Source organism: Zootoca vivipara, chromosome 13, assembly GCF_963506605.1.
Source record: "Zootoca vivipara chromosome 13, rZooViv1.1, whole genome shotgun sequence".
NCBI lineage: Eukaryota > Metazoa > Chordata > Lepidosauria > Squamata > Lacertidae > Zootoca > Zootoca vivipara.
This window is the reverse complement of record NC_083288.1, coordinates 53,349,104-53,367,324: the sequence shown is the minus strand read 5'-3', so window position 1 is coordinate 53,367,324 and position 18,221 is coordinate 53,349,104. Positions and strand designations below refer to the sequence as shown.

General features: G+C 53.6%; 1 protein-coding gene across 2 annotated transcripts in view; it reads right to left on the bottom strand.

Annotated features, from left to right (window-relative positions):
- Nucleotides 1-18,216, bottom strand: part of LOC118094937 (calpain-5) — a 28,849-nt gene extending 10,633 nt beyond the window's left edge. The window contains exons 1-11 of one of the 2 annotated variants that reach the window (XM_060281961.1): nt 17,343-18,216; nt 10,007-10,177; nt 9,096-9,227; nt 8,555-8,763; nt 6,887-7,079; nt 5,630-5,826; nt 4,954-5,031; nt 4,103-4,286; nt 2,130-2,255; nt 1,344-1,540; nt 711-832 (exon numbers count right to left, since the gene is read on the bottom strand). In XM_060281961.1, the coding sequence (XP_060137944.1) occupies nt 711-832; nt 1,344-1,540; nt 2,130-2,255; nt 4,103-4,286; nt 4,954-5,031; nt 5,630-5,826; nt 6,887-7,079; nt 8,555-8,763; nt 9,096-9,227; nt 10,007-10,171 (1,603 nt within the window). In that variant the 5' untranslated portion in view covers nt 10,172-10,177; nt 17,343-18,216. Of the gene's footprint in view, nt 1-710; nt 833-1,343; nt 1,541-2,129; nt 2,256-4,102; nt 4,287-4,953; nt 5,032-5,629; nt 5,827-6,886; nt 7,080-8,554; nt 8,764-9,095; nt 9,228-10,006; nt 10,178-16,093; nt 16,234-17,342 lie in introns of those variants that run through there. The other variant, XM_060281962.1, reaches the window with a different exon arrangement.
- Between the last annotated feature and the right edge of the window lie 5 nt (nt 18,217-18,221).

The following is an 18,221-nucleotide window of genomic DNA, read 5'->3' as shown; positions in this document are numbered from 1 at the left end:
CCAGCACCACAGCTTTGGCAGACCCAACCTCTTCCCCCTACGTTTGCGTCGCAATTCGGGAGTTGGGGGAATTGGCCTCCCCCCTGTGCGTCCAACTTCCTGTCCCACCTGCGGCCTGGGCTCCACAACCTTGCCTGAGCCTCGGACACCACTTCCTGACTCTCCGCTGGAGGCAGAGCTCTCCTTACTCTCTCCCGCGCTTGGGGATGGGCTGGAACTTAAGATGGGAGGGACTTCCCTGTATCCCTCGTCCCTCACAGGACCCCTCTCCCAAGGGCCCCTCCCTCACCAGCACCCCCCCCGGGCACAGGTAGACTATCCCTGAATGTGGAGGCTCTGCGCCACAGCTCAGAGCTGCTGACCGGCCTCTCCTGCCGCCTCCCCCTTGAATTCGCCCCATGCCCTTTTTGCAAGCCGTCTAGGGCATGCCCTCAACACCCACCTTGTGGCAGTGAGATCCACAGAACCATTGTCATTTTATCTGCCGTTCCTGCATCACGGGGGGTTGGGCTAGATGACCCTCAGGGTCCCCCTCCAGCTCCACCGTTCTACAATCATTTGTGCTGTGGGCAGCTCAAGGCTCCCAAAAGGGGTGGCATCAGGGAGAGGGGAGGGTCTTTCTGCGGAATCACGGAATTGTGGAGCTGGGAGGGATCCCCAGGGGTCATCTAGCCCAACCCTCTGCAACGCAGGAGTCATCGCAAGCTCACCTTTGCTGGAGTTGGGGAGCGCCAGCCCCACGGCCCGATGAACCCAGACGGAGGTGATGAGCTGGTGGGATCCGGAGCAGCAGCTGCAGCGTGGAAGTGGGGGGTCATTGCGGTTGATGGCCCTGGGGGGGCAGAGAGGGAGGGAAAGAAGTGTATTTTTAGCCTTCCAGGAACATAGATCTCTACGGGCCTCCCAGGGATCATCCAGTCCAACCCCCTGCAATCCCTGCTTAGGGCTCCTTCATCTAAAGCCCACCCACCCGCTAAACTACCCTGTGAACTGCAGGGCTCTGCCAGGGGTACATGAGCTCCCAGGAATCATTTTTGTGGGGTGGGGGGTGCTTTCAAAATAAATACACAGCCGAGGAGAGAACCCCAACCACCCTCTGTCTTTCTGGTATCACACAACCGGCTCCATCTGTAGAGAGGGGAAGGCACTCTGCCCATGCCCAGAGGAACACTTGTCACCCTCATTAAATCGCAAAGTTGCAAAGCTGAAAGGGGCAGGTGGGACCGACCCAGCTGCTCCGAAGGGGCCCGTCAGGCGAGGCGAATGCACTCTGCAGATGCTCAGAGGGAAGGAGGGAGGGAGGGTGGCGGGTGGATGGGTACGGGTTGAGGGGACCTGCTCACCGCAGCCTGGCTGGGCGCTCGCTGTAGATCCGCAGGAGGAAGGCGCTGCTCTGGCCGGGGTCGAAGGTCGTGGGCAGGAGGGCGTAGCGACCCCCGGGCACCTCCGCCCGGAGCAGGACACTGCGGGAGTTGATGTAGGTGGAGCCAGCCATTCGGGGCGGGATGCGATGCAGGCGCCAAGTCCGGTTCTGCTCCACCTGCGAGGAAGGGAATGACATGGAACGGGGAGGGGTCCCCAGCGGTCATCTAGCCCAACCCCCTGTAAGGTGGGAATCGCCACTCAAGGGGGGGGTGGACAGCCGGCCTCTGCTCAAAGGCCTCCATTGGGCTGGATGAGTCCTGCAATTCAAATTTCAGCGCCAACGGCCCCCTCCTCAGCCCCTCCCCTGCCAGGTCAGGCAAGGCCTCCCCCCCCCAGGGCGGGTCATTAAAAACCTAGTTTTGAAAATGCCTTCTCCAAAGGTCTTATCTTACTACACTAGGAATTATATGGCTATATCTGAAATTTCATGCATATCAGTTAATATCTTGACCCTCCTCCACGAAAATAGCTGTTTACTTGGCCGTTTTCCTATTTCGTGAAGACTGAAATTTAAATTCGGTGGAGAAGGCTCAAGATATTAACTGATATGCATGAAATTTCAGATACAGCTATATAATCCCTAGTGTAGTAAGGTAAGACCTTTGGCGCAGGCATTTTTTTTTAAAAAAAAAGTTTTCCATGAACCGCCCTGCTCCCGCCCCCCAAGAACCTCCTGCCCCCCAGAACAAGGTGCTTGGACTCACGCTGAAGAGCTCGAAGCCAATGGGGAGGTTGTGCCCCCCAGAGCCAGACCCCCGGAGCTGACGGGTGTCTTCCTGCTGCAAGGAGATCAGGACTGAGTCTCGAAGTCCAGACACATCAAAGAAGAACTGGGGGAGAAGAGAAAAAACGTCAGCCAATTGTTTTGACTGCATATATATAATATGATATGTTAATACATATATATAACATGATATGATGATGATGATGATAATAATAATAATTTATTATTTATACACCGCCCATCTGGCTGGGTTTCCCCAGCCACTCTGGGTGGCTTCCAGAAGGATATTAAAATACAATAATCTAATAAACATTAAAAGCTTCCCTAAACAGGGCTGCCTTCAGATGTCTTCTAAAAGTCTGGTAGGTGTTTTTTCCTTTTGGCATCTGGTGGGAGGACGGTTCCACAGGGCGGGCGCCACCACCGAGTGCGAGTTCCTTCAGCGGCGGGGCAAATGCACTCTGCACATGCACAGGTGGCACTCAGTCTACCTAATGCACCCTAGGCATGCACACCACAGACCCCAGGCCCTTGTTCCAGGCCAAGCCCTGTGGTGGGTGGGGGGCTCCTGCCGTCCTGGCAAGCTTTTGGGGGGTGGGCCTCTGGGCTCCTTGACCCTTTCTACACCCAGGGAGAGGGGCCGGTTCCCTGCAGGGGATTGGCAGGCCTAGTCTAAGGTGCCCCAGAGTCAAACCTGGCTGACTCCCACTTGGACGGTGCAGTGGTTAGAGCGCTGGGCTAGGACATGGGGAGACCAGGGTTCAAATCCCACCCCCCCAGCAGCTCCTGGGGTGATCTTGGTGGACGGTCGCTGACTCTCGGCCTACCCTACCTCGCATGCTGTTAATACACACACACACACACACACGTATATAGGTTTGTTCTTGTTCTTATTTTTATTATGTACCGTGTTGGCTTGAATATAAGCCTCACCTTTTTTTCCAAATTCCGACCGTGAAAAGTTAAAGTGTGGCTTAAATTCGCGAACTTAAAAAAAACATGGCTTTTACGATATCGCTGCTGAAACAGAAATACAGGAAAATGGAACGGGAGCAATGGATTCAAACTACAAGAAAGAAGATTCCACCTAAACATTAGGAAGAACTTCCTGACAGTAAGAGCTGTTCGACAGTGGAATTTGCTGCCAAGGAGTGTGGTGGAGTCTCCTTCTCTGGAGGTCTTTAAGCAGAGGCTTGACAGCCATCTGTCAAGAATCCTTTGATGGTGTTTCCTGCTTGGCAGGGGGTTGGACTGGATGGCCCTTGTGGTCTCTTCCAACTCTATGATTCTATGGTGCCTGTGGAATTTTAAGGGAGCAGCTTTGGGGATCATCTTTTTTCTCCCCTCCCCCCTCTTGAATTTTAAAGGTGCTGCTTATATTCAGGCCAATATGGAATTTTGTGTTTTTATCTTGCTTTTTTATGCTGTCAACCTCCCTGAGATCTATGGATGGAGGGCAGTACGCAAATTTAATAAATTTACGTAATTGAACTGCAGGATTGGAAGTGACCCCCAGTGGTCATCTAGTCCAGAGCTCCCCAACCTTTTTATCACCGCGGACCAGTCAACGTTTGATCATTTTACTGTGGCCCGCTGAGGGGGGGGGCGTTGATTATTTATATTTTATTTAGATTGTTTTATTAATTTTAATTTAATTGTATTTAATGTTCCTTGGGCGGCCCGGTACCAATTGATCCAGGGACCGGTACCGGTCCGTGGCCCGGGGGTTGAGGACCACTGATCTAGTCCAACCCTCCCCCCCCCTTGCAATACAGGAATCGCAGCTAAAATGGAGAGAGAAAAGCAAGGACGTTTAAAGTCCACTAAGGAAAAGAAATAAAATGCTCGAAAGAGAACTCAGCTTCGTTCCCGCCCTTATTCTCAGCTTGCAAATGACGACACCGGTTTTTTGAAAGTTCAGTCCCAGAGCACCCATTGCTTTCCCCAAATCACCTGGGGATTCTCCAGGAAGGTGTCCCGGTGGTTGAGGCAGCCCCCTGCCCGCCTCTTCTGGGGGTCCCACTCCCCAAACTGCAGACCCTCCACCCAGCTCCGCCGGCAGCTCAGCCTCGCCGTGTTCATGCGACGGCAGATGACAACGTCTGTGAAATGGGCGCAGAAGTCCTCAAAGCTCATCCTGCCGGGAAAGTCAGGGAGGCGAGGAAGAAGAGTCAGGCTGGGACTGGGGAGGTCGGAAATATTCTCCTTCAACCTTCCGGTACCTGTGTGTGGCTTGGCTCACTTACTCGAGCTGCCTGGAGCTCCTCAGACACTCTCAATGAACCAAATAGAGCGAAAGATTACGAAACATTGGGGTGGGGCAGTGTGTGTGTAGACTTTGCAGCTTATTTTTCTAGTTGCAGTTTAGTGAATATTGCTTCAGAGATTATAAACGCCTTATTGGTTTGCTAGTCATGCTCCAATTGTGACATCCACCTTTTTTTTAAGTTTGCTGGTTTGCTAATAGCATTTTATAGGTTGCAATTACTGACATTGTGCGGTGGTTCTCTGTTGCTTGTGAGCTGCTCTGGGAATCATTTGAACGAAAAGCAGAAATACGGTACTATCAGTCAATCAATCAATCAGCGGTCAGAGTCTGGTCTTGGTGGGCTGGGGGGGGGGGCTGCACGAGCCGGCCCTTTGGAGACGGAACGAGGGATCAGCCCGCCTTGAGGTCTTTCCACATCCTAGAGACCTGCTTACCCCTGAAATGGAGCCTTGCAGAATCGGACTCTGAGGGGCACCACAATCACAGAGAGACCAATGGAGACACACACACACACCCAAAAAAACCCTAAGCGTACCAGAATTCGCCATCGTCCCGGACAGTGACCCCCATTTGCTTCCGGTTTCTCTGGCTCACCTTCTGCCATTCTGGGGACCTGCGAAGGGGGTGGGGAGGTTTAAAGTGAGACAGGTCAACACCCTCTGCTCCTTGAGCAGGACAGTTTCTAACAGCCCCTCAGAGCCCACCCAGTCTCCTTTCACCTCCAGGGGGACCCCACCACATGGCATTGCAGGGGGTTGGGCTGGATGACCTTTGGGGACTCCTTCCAACTCTGCCTTCTAGGCTTCACGGGAGACTTCTACGCAGAGATCAGGCAACCGTCTCTTAGGGATTCTTCAACTGCGATTCTTGTATTGGGGGGTTGGACTAGATGACCACTGGGGTCCCCTTCTATCTCTACAGGTCCATAATTCTGCGACTAAGGGGGCTGGCTGCTCCCCCCAGATCCTTGTATTGTGGGGGTTGGACTAGATGACCGCTGGGGTACCCTTCTATCTCTACAGCTCCATAATTCTGCGACTAAGGGGGCTGGCTGCTCCCCCCAGATTCTTGTATTGTGGGGGGGTTGGACTGATGACCACTGGGGTCCTCTTCTATCTCTACAGGTCCATAATTCTGCAACTAAGGGGGCTGGCTGCTCCCCCGGGCCCATTCCGCGCACCCCAAAGGCAGCCTCCCTGCGACCCCCTTACTTGTCGCTCCAGGCCCCGTTCCATTCCACTGTCCCCCAGGGGTTCCTCATGCGAATCAGCTGCAGCTTCTTGACCTTGAAGAGCTCGAGGAGGTTCCTCCGACGCAGGTGGACGGTCCTCACCGCCGTGACCCCATAGGCGTGGCCCTGGACCAGGCCGCAGGGCAGCTCGGCCTCGGGCCCCTCGCCAGGGAGGGACTATTGGGGGGGTGACACACACAGATTCAGAGAATGGCCATGCAAGACAAAGAATGCCATGCGGTGGCGTTGCAGTAAGGTTAAGGCTTTCTGGGGAATGATATACAATGAAATGAAAAAGATGTTCAAAATAACGTGTATAAAATAAAATTTAAAAAGCACCCAGAAGCCTTTCTCTTGAGAATTATAGGAATAGAACTACCTAAACTCTATAGAAACGTATTCATGTCTGCAACTACAGTGGCAAAATTTTTACTTACCCAGCAAAGGAAGAATGGCTACAAAAACTTATGGAATATGCAGAAATGGCGAAACTTACCGGAAGAATAAGAAATCCAGATAACAAACTTTTTTATATAAAAGAGTGGAAATGGTTTATTGAATATTGACAGGTAAATTGCAAACAGATACAAAACACTGGCAGGATTATGGTAAAAACCTGCAGTTACGTAACGGTATATATTGAAAGAAGATAAATGAGCGAGTTAAGTGAATTTGGATATGCAGAAGATATTTTAAAAATTAATTGAAGGAACCCCCTAAAGAGGGGGAAGGAAGTCAAGTTTTGAAATGTCGAAATGATTGTAAAATCAGTGAAATGTATAGATCTGAAAAGTAGAAATAAAAATTGGGGGGCGGGGGGACAAAGAACGCCGGCCCTGCTGGGCAGGCCAACCAAACCACAACTGAAGCACACAGACTCCCCCAGTTTATTACGGATTTCTTATTTATTCATTGCATTGCATCTCATGTCTCTCTCCCCCCGCAAGCCTTCCCCCCTGCTTCTCTTTTTACTTCTAATGGCCAGTTTATCTTTATTTCATTTATTTATTCCACTGATATCCCAACCCTTTTCCTCTCTCTCTCTCTCTCTCTCTCTGGAGTTCAGGGTCATTCAGTCCCCAACAACAGCCTTGCGAGGAAGGCCAAGAGGCAGAGGCTGGCTTTCAGGGTCACACCCAGCAAGCGCCAGGATTATTTAAACGCTGGCCTCTCCTGGGTCCCTCATCCAGCGCTCTAACCACTGCGCCACGCTGCCTGTCCTTTTCTCTCCGCTCACCCGGATGGAGCAGCTGACGAGAGCCGCTCGGGCGTGGGCTTTCTTCAGCTGCTGGAAAAGCTCCTTCCGCTTCTCGGGGTCCGTGCCAAAGCCCCCCTCGTCCAGCACCAGGGGCTCCGAAATGCCCCCCGAAAAGTCCACCAGCGCCTCAGCCGTGTTCCCGCCCTCCAGGGCCTCATAGCACCCATTCAGCCTGGGAAAGAGAGGGAAAAGAGGGTGGGTGGGGTGGAATGGGAACCCCCCCCCTTTCCTGCAGTGGGTGGGCACCAGGTTGGGGCTGGGGTGTGCTAGTCACTCCCCAATGACTGGTCTTTTGGGCAAAGGAACAAGGCCCGTCCTCAGAGGAGATGCTCTAACCATTCGACCACACAGCTCTTGAGGGGGGGATTACAGCCAGCCAGCTACCCCAATGGAGAGTCTGTAAGGAGGAGGGCCTCAGGACCCCAGCACCCCTCCCCACCATTACAAAGCCCTTTTTTGACATTTATTAAGACTGACTTTTTTGCATGGAGTAAATTAACTTGCAATATCTGGATTCGCAGACTGAAGAAAATAATGACTGATAGAAAATAGAATAACTGGATATTAATTTGAGAGAATATATTAGTACATTTAGCTGGCAGACAGAGAATTGGAAGCCATTTTATCTTTTTCAATTTTTCCTTTCCTTTTACTTTTTCCCTTCTCCTGTTTCATAGAATCATAGAGTTGGAAGAGACCACAAGGGCCATCCAGTCCAACCCCCTGCCAAGCAGGAAACACGATCAAAGCATTCCTGACATATGCCTGTCAAGCCTCTGCTTAAAGACCTCCAGAGAAGGAGACTCCACCACACTCCTTGGCAGCAAATTCCACTGTCGAACAGCTCTTACTGTCAGGAAGTTCTTCCTAATGTTTAGGTGGAATCTTCTTTCTTGTAGTTTGAATCCATTGCTCCGTGTCCGCTTCTCTGGAGCAGCAGAAAACTACCTTTCTCCCTCCTCCATGTGACATCCTTTTATATATTTGAGCATGGTTATCATATCACCCCTTAACCTTCTCTTCTACAGGCTAAACATACCCAGCTCCCTAAGCCGTTCCTCATAAGGCATCGTTTCCAGGCCTTTGACCATTTTGGTTGCCCTCTTCTGGACACGTTCCAGCTTGTTAGTATCCTTCTTGAACTGTGGTGCCCAGAACTGGACACAGTATTCCAGGTCAGGTCTGACCAGAGCAGAATACAGTGGTACTATTACTTCCCTTGATCTAGATGCTATACTCCTCTTGATGCAGCCCAGAATTGCATTGGATTTTTTAGCTGCTGCATCACACTGCTGACTCATGTCATGTCATGTTTGTTTTTCTAGATTAGAAATGGTATATTATAAAAAAAGCCACAGGACATCTGATGGCTGTCGTCAGGGGTTCTTGAGCCACGATTCCTGCGTTTCAGCTGCGGAGTCAGAGGCAGACAATGCTTCTGAATCCCAGTTGCAGGAAATCGCGGGATGGGGGGGGCGCTCTTGTGTTCGAATCCTGGTCGCAGGCTTCCCTACTGGGGCAGCCGCTTGGCCACTGTGAGAACAGGGCTTATATGGGCCCCCATTGGCCTGATCCAGCAGCACGTCTCTCCTTCTACCCTTGAGAAGAGCCCCCCCAACTCCCCCCCCGCCATTTTGCCCCACCCACTTGGCGTAGGCCTTCTCCAAGAGGGCGCTCCAGAACTCGCGAGGCTCGGCCGAGCGGCAGAAGAGGAGCTGTCCGTGGCGGCAGGGCAGGCGGTCGTCCACCACAATCTCCGTCCAGCTGCCCCAGCGCCAGAAGCGGAAGCGGAAGATGCCGCCATAGGCGTGTGGCCGGCGAGGGTCCCAATCCTGCTCCCGGGGGTTGGGGATGACCTGAGGAAGGAGGAGGAAAGAGAAGCAGGAAGGGCTTTGCACTCGGCAGGACAAGGCCGAGATATAAACGGTGGATCAGGGGGATGCTGAGGACATAGTTTATCCTTGTCACTTTGCACATGCCCAGGGACACTCAAAGAAGCCGGCATCTGGACAGGGCCGCACTTCTCTTTGGTGCACTCTGCACATGCCCAGGGGCACCCTGGCCTGAACCAACCAGCCCCAGATCACATCACAGCTAAATCCCGCTTGAGAACAAGAGAGAGGCTGGTGTCTGTTTGGGCAGAGAGGGGGCAGGGGAGCGGGGGGGGGGCAAGGGAGGGGTCCCCTACCTTCTTCCAGATGCTGGGCTCGCTGGCCAGGCAGGAGGCGGCCGCCACGAACCAGCAATTCCCGAGGCTGCCCTGGTGCAGGTCTCTGGGGCTGATGCCGTCCACAAACAGCCGGGGGTCAGCGCACAGCTCCTGGGCAAGGGAGGGAGGGAGGCTCTCTGGACTTCGGAACCCCAAACGTCACCCCGTTATGGGGCAGGCCCAGGGGTCTTCTTCCCACACACAAAACAGCCCTGCAAAACAGCCCTGCCAGGTCTGTGGCCGAAGCAGCAACCGGAGGCAGCATGGCATGGAATCGTAGCGTTGGAAGAGGCACCCAGAGGCATCTAGTCCAACCCTTGCAATGTGGGAAATGACACGCCTGCCTTCCCCGCTTTCAACCCCAGCCCCCCACTCTCTCCAACCCACCCCTTTGCATGGCTCGGGGTCAAGGACACACCCTACTCTTGGAGGGGACCCCAAGGTCTATGGGGGCCTGGGGAGCTGAAGTCCTTTGGGCACAGTAGGATTTTCCCCACCCCGAGACCCCATAGTTATGTATTCATTTAATTTCCACCCCACTTTTTCCTCCTAATCCTGGGATAACTCAGTTGGCAGACTCTTAATTTCAGGATTGTGGGTTCAAGCCCCACGTTGGGCAAAAGATTCCTGCATTGCACAGGGGGTTGGACTAGAGGACCCCTGGGGGTCCCTTGCGACTCTACAATTCCGTGATTCCATGGAGTTCAAGGGGGGGGTTCCCCATCTCAATTAATCCCTGCAGCGACCCTGCGAGGTAGGCTAGTCTGAGAGAGGCGGGGACCGGCCCCCAAGGGAGCTTCATGGGGGCTGAGTGGTGGGATTTGAACCCTGGCCTCTCACAGGCCCTGGTCCAGGGCTCTAACCACTAGGCATCCCTGTCTCCTACTCACCCCAGGGCGCTTCCAGGAGACTCCCTCCAGGGGATCTCTGCGGTAGAAGAGGGAGGCGTTTGTGGCCGGGAACTCGGGGTCCTCAAAGAGGCTCTGCTGCTGCAGGCAGCGCTTCTTCAGGTGCTGGTAGCGCTGTCCCCGGAAGAACTTCAGCCTGGAAGGCATGGCGACCTAGAGAGGCAACGAGAGCGATGGGGGGGGGCATAGGGCAGGGGGCTCTAGCACCTGGGGGAGGGACGAGGGACCCCGTGTCAGAATTATGGGGGTAAGAGGGAAATGAAACAAAAACGCAGGTTAGGAGGAAGACTTGGCTTTTATTCTTTTGAAATGTAATCCCTAAAGGTCATCCATCCCAACCCGCAACACAGGAATCAACACAGCCCATCAATTCCTTAAGAGCTGCTGAGAGTTTGCCTTTCACCAGTGAAGGCGGTGAAGGTCCTGTGCGAGTGCCTGGAGGCGCTTGGAGGCTGGATGGTGGCTAACAGATTGAGGTTGAATCCTGACAAGACAGAAGTACTGTTTGTGGGGGACAGGAGGCGGGCAGGTGTGGAGGACTCCCTGGTCCTGAATGGGGTAACTGTGCCCCTGAAGGACCAGGTGCGCAGCCTGGGAGTCATTTTGGACTCACAGCTGTCCATGGAGGCGCAGGTCAATTCTGTGTCTATCAGCTCCATCTGGTACGCAGGATGAGACCCTACCTGCCTGCAGACTGTCTGGCCAGAGTGATGCATGCTCTGGTTATCTCCCGCTTGGACTACTGCAATGCGCTCTACGTGGGGCTACCTTTGAAGGTGACCCGGAAACTACAACTAATCCAGAATGCGGCAGCTAGACTGGTGACTGGGAGCGGCCGCCGAGACCACATAACACCGGTCTTGAAAGACCTGCATTGGCTCCCAGTACGTTTCCAAGCACAGTTCAAAGTGTTGGTGCTGACCTTTAAAGCCCTAAACGGCCTCGGTCCAGTATACCTGAAGGAGCGTCTCCACCTCCATCGTTCTGCCTGGACACTGAGGTCCAGCACCGAGGGCCTTCTGGCGGTTCCCTCGCTGCGAGAAGCCAAGTTGCAGGGAACCAGGCAGAGGGCCTTCTCGGTAGTGGCGCCCGCCTTGTGGAACGCCCTCCCATCAGATGTCAAAGAGAAAAACAGCTACCAGATTTTTAGAAGACATCTGAAGGCAGCCCTGTTCAGGGAGGCTTTTAATGTTTAATTGTTTTATTTCATTTTTCTGTTGTAAGCCGCCCAGAGTGGCTGGGGAAACCCAGCCAGATGGGCGGGGTATAAATAATAAATTATTTATTATTATTATTATTATTATTATTATTATTATTATTATTATTATTATTTCACGGGTCAATGGGGAACTTATAGAGCAGGGAGGGAAGACCCCACACCAAGCCAGGCCTTCCCTCCCCCCTCCTCTCCTCCTACTGTGAGCTCATCGTGCTACCTCACAATGGCTTCTCCTCCCTGCCCCCCCCCCCTGGTTTCCTGGCCCTCAGTCTGCAATGGCTGCCGACCTCCTGCCATGTCCTCCAAGCACAGCTCCTGCCAGGAGGTCGGAGACCTGGCCATCAAGTTTCTGGGCAGCCTTGTCTTGCTTTGCGTAGCCAACAACGTCATTGCTCTGGTGAGGACGGGCGAGGGGTGTTGTGGGGAGGGGGAGGAATGCCCTGCTAGGCCAGAGCCCCCCAAATACCGAGTCTCCAACAGTGGCCAGCTAGGGGCGCCAGAGTCCACGGTGACCCCTGACCTCCTCCCTCTGGCTCTGGGGCAGGAAATTCAAGAATTGTAGACCTGTAGGGTCTGGGCGATGGGCTCTTTCAGACCCACTGAAAGAGGCGGTCATTAAACCGCTTCTTTAAAAGACAACTTGCGAGAAGCCAAGTTGCAGGGAACCAGGCAGAGGGCCTTCTCGGTGGTGGCGCCCGCCCTGTGGAACGCCCTCCCAGCAGATGTCAAAGAGGAAAACAACTACCAGACTTTTAGAAGACATCTGAAGGCAGCCCTGTTTAGGGAGGCTTTTAATGTTTAATAGATTATTGTGTTTTATTTTTCTGTTGGAAGCCGCCCAGAGTGGCTGGGGAGGCCCGGCCAGATGGCCGGGGTATAAATAATATATTATTATTATTATTATTATTATTATTATTATTATTATTATTATTATTATTATTAATGGTGGAGTCTACTTCTTTGGAGGTCTTTAAGCAGAGGCTTGACAGCCATCTGTCAGGAATGCTTTGATGGTGTTTCCTGCTTGGCAGGGGGTTGGACTGGATGGCCCTTGTGGTCTCTTCCAAGTCTACGATTCTATGATTAATTAATATTATTATCATCATTATATATATATATATATATATATATATATATATATATATATATATATATATATGCATTATTATTATTATTATTATTATTATTATTATTATTGGACCTGGCCGATATGGCCAACCATCGCCCAGTCTCAAATCTTCCATTCTTGGGAAAGGTGATTGAGCGGGTGGTTGCTGAACAACTCTGGGCACGGCTAGAGGATGCAGACCATTTGGATCCCTTCCAATCAGGATTCAGACCTCATCACAGGACTGAAACTGCCTTGGTTGGGAGAAGTGAGGTTACAGGGAACCAGGCAGAGGGCCTTCTTGGTGGTGGCGCCTGCCCTGTGGAACACCCCCCTAAACAACTATCTGACTTTCGGAAGCCACCTGAAGGCAGCCCTGTTTAGGGAAGTTTTTAATGTTTGATCTTTTATCACTGTTGTTGTTGTTATTATTCTTATTATTCTTATCCCCCCCCTCAGCTCTGCCTCCCTCCGCCGTCCTTCAAGAGCAAAGAGGTTCACCGGAGGAAGCGCAAGAGAGGGAAGGGGGACACGGAAGGGCAGGAGGCGAAGGAGGCGCTGGAGCCGACAAGCAGCCGAGGTCGGGGAGTCATTTTTTGTGGGATGAGAAAACTTGGGGAGCCATCAGAGGTGGGGGGGGGCAGCAACAATGCAGGGGCCGCATTAGACCAAGATCGCCGTCCACATCACGGCCCCCTCCTCTGAAGGGCAGGCTCTCCAGGGCCCCCGAAAGATGCTCTCCCCCAGACTCTGCAGGGACCCCACACAGAATCTTGGCCTGGACTTTGCCTGTGTTGCCCAGCAGCAGCTCTGCCTGCAGAAGGCTCTGCGTTCGACTCCTGACAGCATCTGCAGGCAGATCGGAAACCCAAGGAGAGCTGCGGCTGGCCGTGTTCTTTGACTTTGGGCTCTCCAGTGTTGCCTGGGCTACGATTCCCACCTCCCTCAACCACGAGCTGGCAGGGGGTGATGGGAGTTGTAGTCCAGGCTCCAGGCGCTGTCTAGGCGCCCCCTGAACTAGATGGCCCTCCCTGGCCTAGCTTGAAGCATCAGGCACCTTCTTCCAGGGTCCCTCCCTTTGCCCATCTTACCACCAAGAAGAGCCCCCTTCCCAGTCTCCTGGGGCTTGTCTGCACTGCAGTTTAAAGCAGATTTGAGGCTCCTCCTGTCTCTTCACCCCATTCCAGGTGAGGATTTCCCCAACCCATGGATACTCCAAGGCCCCCTTGGGGGCATCTAGATCAGCACTGCCTGCATGAGTGGTTCGCTGGCATTTTTTCAGCTGGAGGTGGTACTGGGAGCCCCAGGGCGTGTGGGATGGGAGACTCTCTTCCCTCTCTGCTTTTAGGTCCAAGAGAGGTTGCATATCAAAAGGCAAGGGAAAACTGGATTTAAGAGCAGGGCAGACTGGAGATGGCACCGGCATAGTCAAGGGGGTGGGGTGGGGCAGCTGCCCCCCATCAAGCAAAACATTGTTGTTGTTTAGTCGTTTAGTAGTGTCCGACTCCATGGACCAGAGCACGTAGTGACCCCATGGACCAGAGCACGCCAGGCACTCCTGTCTTCCACTGCCTCCCGCAGTTTGGTCAAACTCATGTTCGTAGCTTCGAGAACACTGTCCAGCCATCTCGTCCTCTGTCGTCCCAACACCAGGGTCTTTTCCAGGGAGTCTTCTCTTCTCATGAGGTGGCCAAAGTATTGGAGCCTCAGCTTCAGGATTTGTCCTTCCAGTGAGCACTCAGGGCTCATTTCCTTAAGAATGGATAGGTTTGATCTTCTTGCAGTCCATGGGACTCTCAAGAGTCTCCTCCAGCACCATAATTCAAAAGCATCAATTCTTCGGCGATCAGCCTTCTTTATGGTCCAGCTCTCACTTCCATACATCCCTACTGGGAAAACCATAGCTTTAACTATACCAGGCATAGGCAACCTTGGCTCTCCAGATGTTTTGGAACTACAACTCCCATGATCCCTAGCTAACAGGGCCAGTGGTCAGGGATCATGGGAGTTGTAGTTCCAAAACATCTGGAGAGCCAGGGTTGCCTATGCCTGAACTATACGGACCTTTGTAGGCAAGGTGATGTCTCTGCTTTTTAAGATGCTGTCTAGGTTTGTCATTGCTTTTCTCCCAAGAAGCAGGCGTCTTTTAATTTCGTGACTGCTGTCACCATCTGCAGTGATCAAGGAGCCCAAGAAAGTAAAATCTCTCACTGCCTCCATTTCTTCCCCTTCTATTTGCCAGGAGGTGATGGGACCAGTGGCCATGATCTTGGTTTTTTGATGTTGAGCTTCAGACCATATTTTGCGCTCTCCTCTTTCACCCTCATTAAAAGGTTCTTTAATTCCTCCTCACTTTCTGCCATCAAGGTTGTGTGATCTGCATATCTGAGGTTGTGGATATTTCTTCCGGCAATCTTAATTCCGACTTGGGATTCATCTAGTCCAGCCTTTTGCATGATGAATTCTGCATATAAGTTAAATAAGCAGGGAGAAAATATACAGCCTTGTCGTACTCCTTCCCCAATTTTGAACCAATCAGTTGTTCCATATCCAGTTCTAACTGTAGCTTCTTGTCCCACATAGAGATTTCTCAGGAGACAGATGAGGTGATCAGGCACTCCCATTTCTTTAAGAACTTGCCATAGTTTGCTGTGGTCGACACAGTCAAAGGCTTTTGCATGGTCAATGAAGCAGAAGTAGACGTTTTTCTGGAACTCTCTAGCTTTCTCCATAATCCAGCGCATGTTTGCTCTTTGTCCAAACTCCATGGACAAAGACAACAGCAAAACATTAGAAACACTTAACTAACTGACCAATCACATTGAATCCTGGCTACGCTCATGGCTGGGAGGCAGAGTCACTTGTCCAGCCCTCCCATTCAGCAGGGTGAGGTGGCCACCTCAGGCGACTGATTTTGGGGTGTTGGGAAAGTGCATTTTAATGGTTGCATTTAGACAGTAAGGGAAAGGGCGGGGGAACCTCAGGTGCCAAGTGGCCTGGCTGACTTTGGCTACTATGGAGGGAGAGAGAGAGAGAGAGAGAGAGAGAGAGAGTCTTTGCTGTTGTGCTTGAGACAGGAAAACTCATGGGACCAACGCCCCCCCCCCAGCCCCTGCTTCCTGGGCTTGCAATCCCAGCAGAACTCAGCCCAGTAGCAGCTGGAGTAGGCGCACAGGGCAGGCTGCTCTCAAGCATGTGCAGAGTGCCTTCCTGCGATGCTCCCTTGGAGGGGCTTCCCTTGCACGAAATCTAGAATTTAGTGTGGCAGCAGCACATACAGCTTTGGAACTCCCTGCCTTCAGCTGCACTACGGTACTTCCGGCGCCAGATGCTTAGAAATTGCATTCTGTTTTGGGCGCATTAAAGTCGTCGGGTTGCAAATTATTCTCTATTTTCCTGGGTATATCTTTCTGGTAAACCCCTCGAGGGTGTTGCTGTCGCGGTTTCCTACAAGCAGGCGGTGCCAAAAAATAAAAATCTCATGAAATAAAAATCTCCCCTCGAGTCGGCCGGTGTGTGACTTTGGGTCCTGGAACGGCCGAGTACCTCTGGCGCACGGAAAGGTCCGCAGATCGGGGCGTCCAGAGTTGCGCAACCCCAAATTGGGACGGGAGCACAGAGAGAGCGCAGCAATTTGGGGGCCCGCCCTCCTCCTTCGGGCCTCACCCTCTTCTTTCTCTCTCTCTCTCCCCACCCCCAATTTACAGAAGGCGGACGCCCCAAGAACGCGCGCAGCACCCACCGCTCCTCCTCTCGGCCAGAGACGGCTCCCCGGACGCACAGACACAGCTCCAGCCGGGCGGCCCTCGGTGGCGGCGGCGGCGGCAGCGGAGTGAGCCGTCGGGGTTCCAGGCGGGCGTCGCTGGCGGACGGGACCGACGGGAAGCGCCCCGAGCCGTCGAGCAGCGCCCGGCGGCGGCGGCAGCAGCAGCAACCCGAGGAGGAGGAGGAGCCGTCGGGGCGGCGCCGGCGCTCGGGGCAGCAAGTGCCGAGCCGCTCGCCGTCCCCTCGGGGGCGCCGCCAGCGCACCCCCTGCCCCTCCAAAATCCTGATCCTGCGCACGGACTCCAAGGGCGAAGTCCCCAAAGGGAGCTGCGGCGGCGGCACCCCTCGAGGGCAGGTGGTCTACGACGCGCGCTGGCTCCCCTGCGTGCTGGGCGAGGGCGGACAAGCGACGCTGCTCCCGCAGCAGCTCCGGGAGCTGTGCAGCCGGACGCCCCACGTGAGGCAGCCAGGATCGCCCGCCCGGATCAGTAAAGAGGTCGCCGAGTGAGCCCCACAAGAGACGTGTCCGCGTGTTTGTGGGGAGCGGAGGCTGCTGCCGCCGCGCGCCCGAGCACTCGCGCGTCCTGGGAGGTTCGCCTCCGAAAAGCAGCCTTGTAGTCGCGCGGGGCTAAGAAGGGATCCGTGGGAAAGGCAAGCCGGATCCCACCCACCCCTCCGATAGGAGGCGCTGAGGAGCACCAACGTTGCAGGGGGTTGGACGACTAGGGGACCCTTGCCAGCCAACAGAAAGTGCTTCTTCACACAGCGCCTTGCCAAATTGTGGCACTCGCTGTCTCCAGAGGCAGTGGGGTCGTCCAACGGGGGGGGGGCATTAAAATCAACCCTGGAATTGTACAGCGGAAGGGTTGTACAGCCCCATGCAATGCAGGAATCTCTGGCCACCCAAACTATTGTTTAAGAACCCACGAAGGAGAGGCCACCACCTTCTCCAGATCTCGCCCTCAGAAAGTTCTTCCAGAGGTACACCTTTCTTGTTCTGCCCCAGGCTCTCTTTGACATTCATGCTTTTACACAAACCCCAGCCTTGCACTCTGCCTCTGGTCCCACCCAAGGGACTTCTCCTCCTCCTCCTCCTCCCAACAGGCATAGCTGCCAAGTTATCCCTTATTTTAAGGGATTTCCCCTTATGCTGAATAGGCTTCCTCGCGAGAAAAGGGAAAACTTGGCAGCTATGCCAACAGGTGGGCAAAGGTGAGGCCTCTTACCTGCTCCCGCTTCCTCCCGGTGGGTCCAGTGCAGCTTCCTCTTTGCGGGACGCGCAGGCTGCAGCTTGCAGAGAGGGGCAGGCCCACATCCAGACCTACCAGAGAGCCCCACGGGAAGCTGGCAGAACCGGTCGGGGAGCAAGGATCCCCCACGCCCTGGACTCGCGTGCCAAGAAAGCGCCAGGTTGCAGAAAAAGCAAGGACTTAATATGCAACACAGCAGCAGTTGAAGAACTTGGGGCCTTGCAGTGTTTTCCAACTAGGGACCGATCTCCACACCAGCGAGATTCTCCACGTAGATGTTAGGAAGAACTTTCTGAAGGTAGGAGAGTGGGACAGACTCCCTCAGAAGAAGGTGGGCTCTCCTTCCTTGGAGGTTTTTCAGCAGAGGTCGGGGATTGCTGAGCTGCAATTCCTGCATTGTTATTTCAGGGGGTTGGGCTGGATGACCCTCAGGGTTCCCTTCCAAGTCTAGGACTCTCTGACGGGAGCACAGAACGGGCTCCTCCCACCCAAGGCCCACATTGGCTGCACCTGCCGCCCTCACAGCTCCCTCATTTGGGTTAGGCCAGCCTTGCCAAGCCCAGGTGGCCTTCACAATCTTCCCGTGGCTTTCGAGAGGAAGGGGATTCCTTTTACTGCCTGAAGATGCTACCTGTGTCCTAGATTTTTGGGGGGAGGGGGGAGGAAATCCCACAAGGGAACAGGGTGAACACCACTCTCCCCCAGACAACCAGAGGTAGAAGAGTCAAGTTTATTGAAACTTAAAAGAGGATTTATTTACATTTCTGCGTCACAGACAAAGGACAGAGGGAGCTTTCCTACTACATCAAATGTGGGACCCCCCCAACGTTCGCCCCCCACCCCACAAACACACGA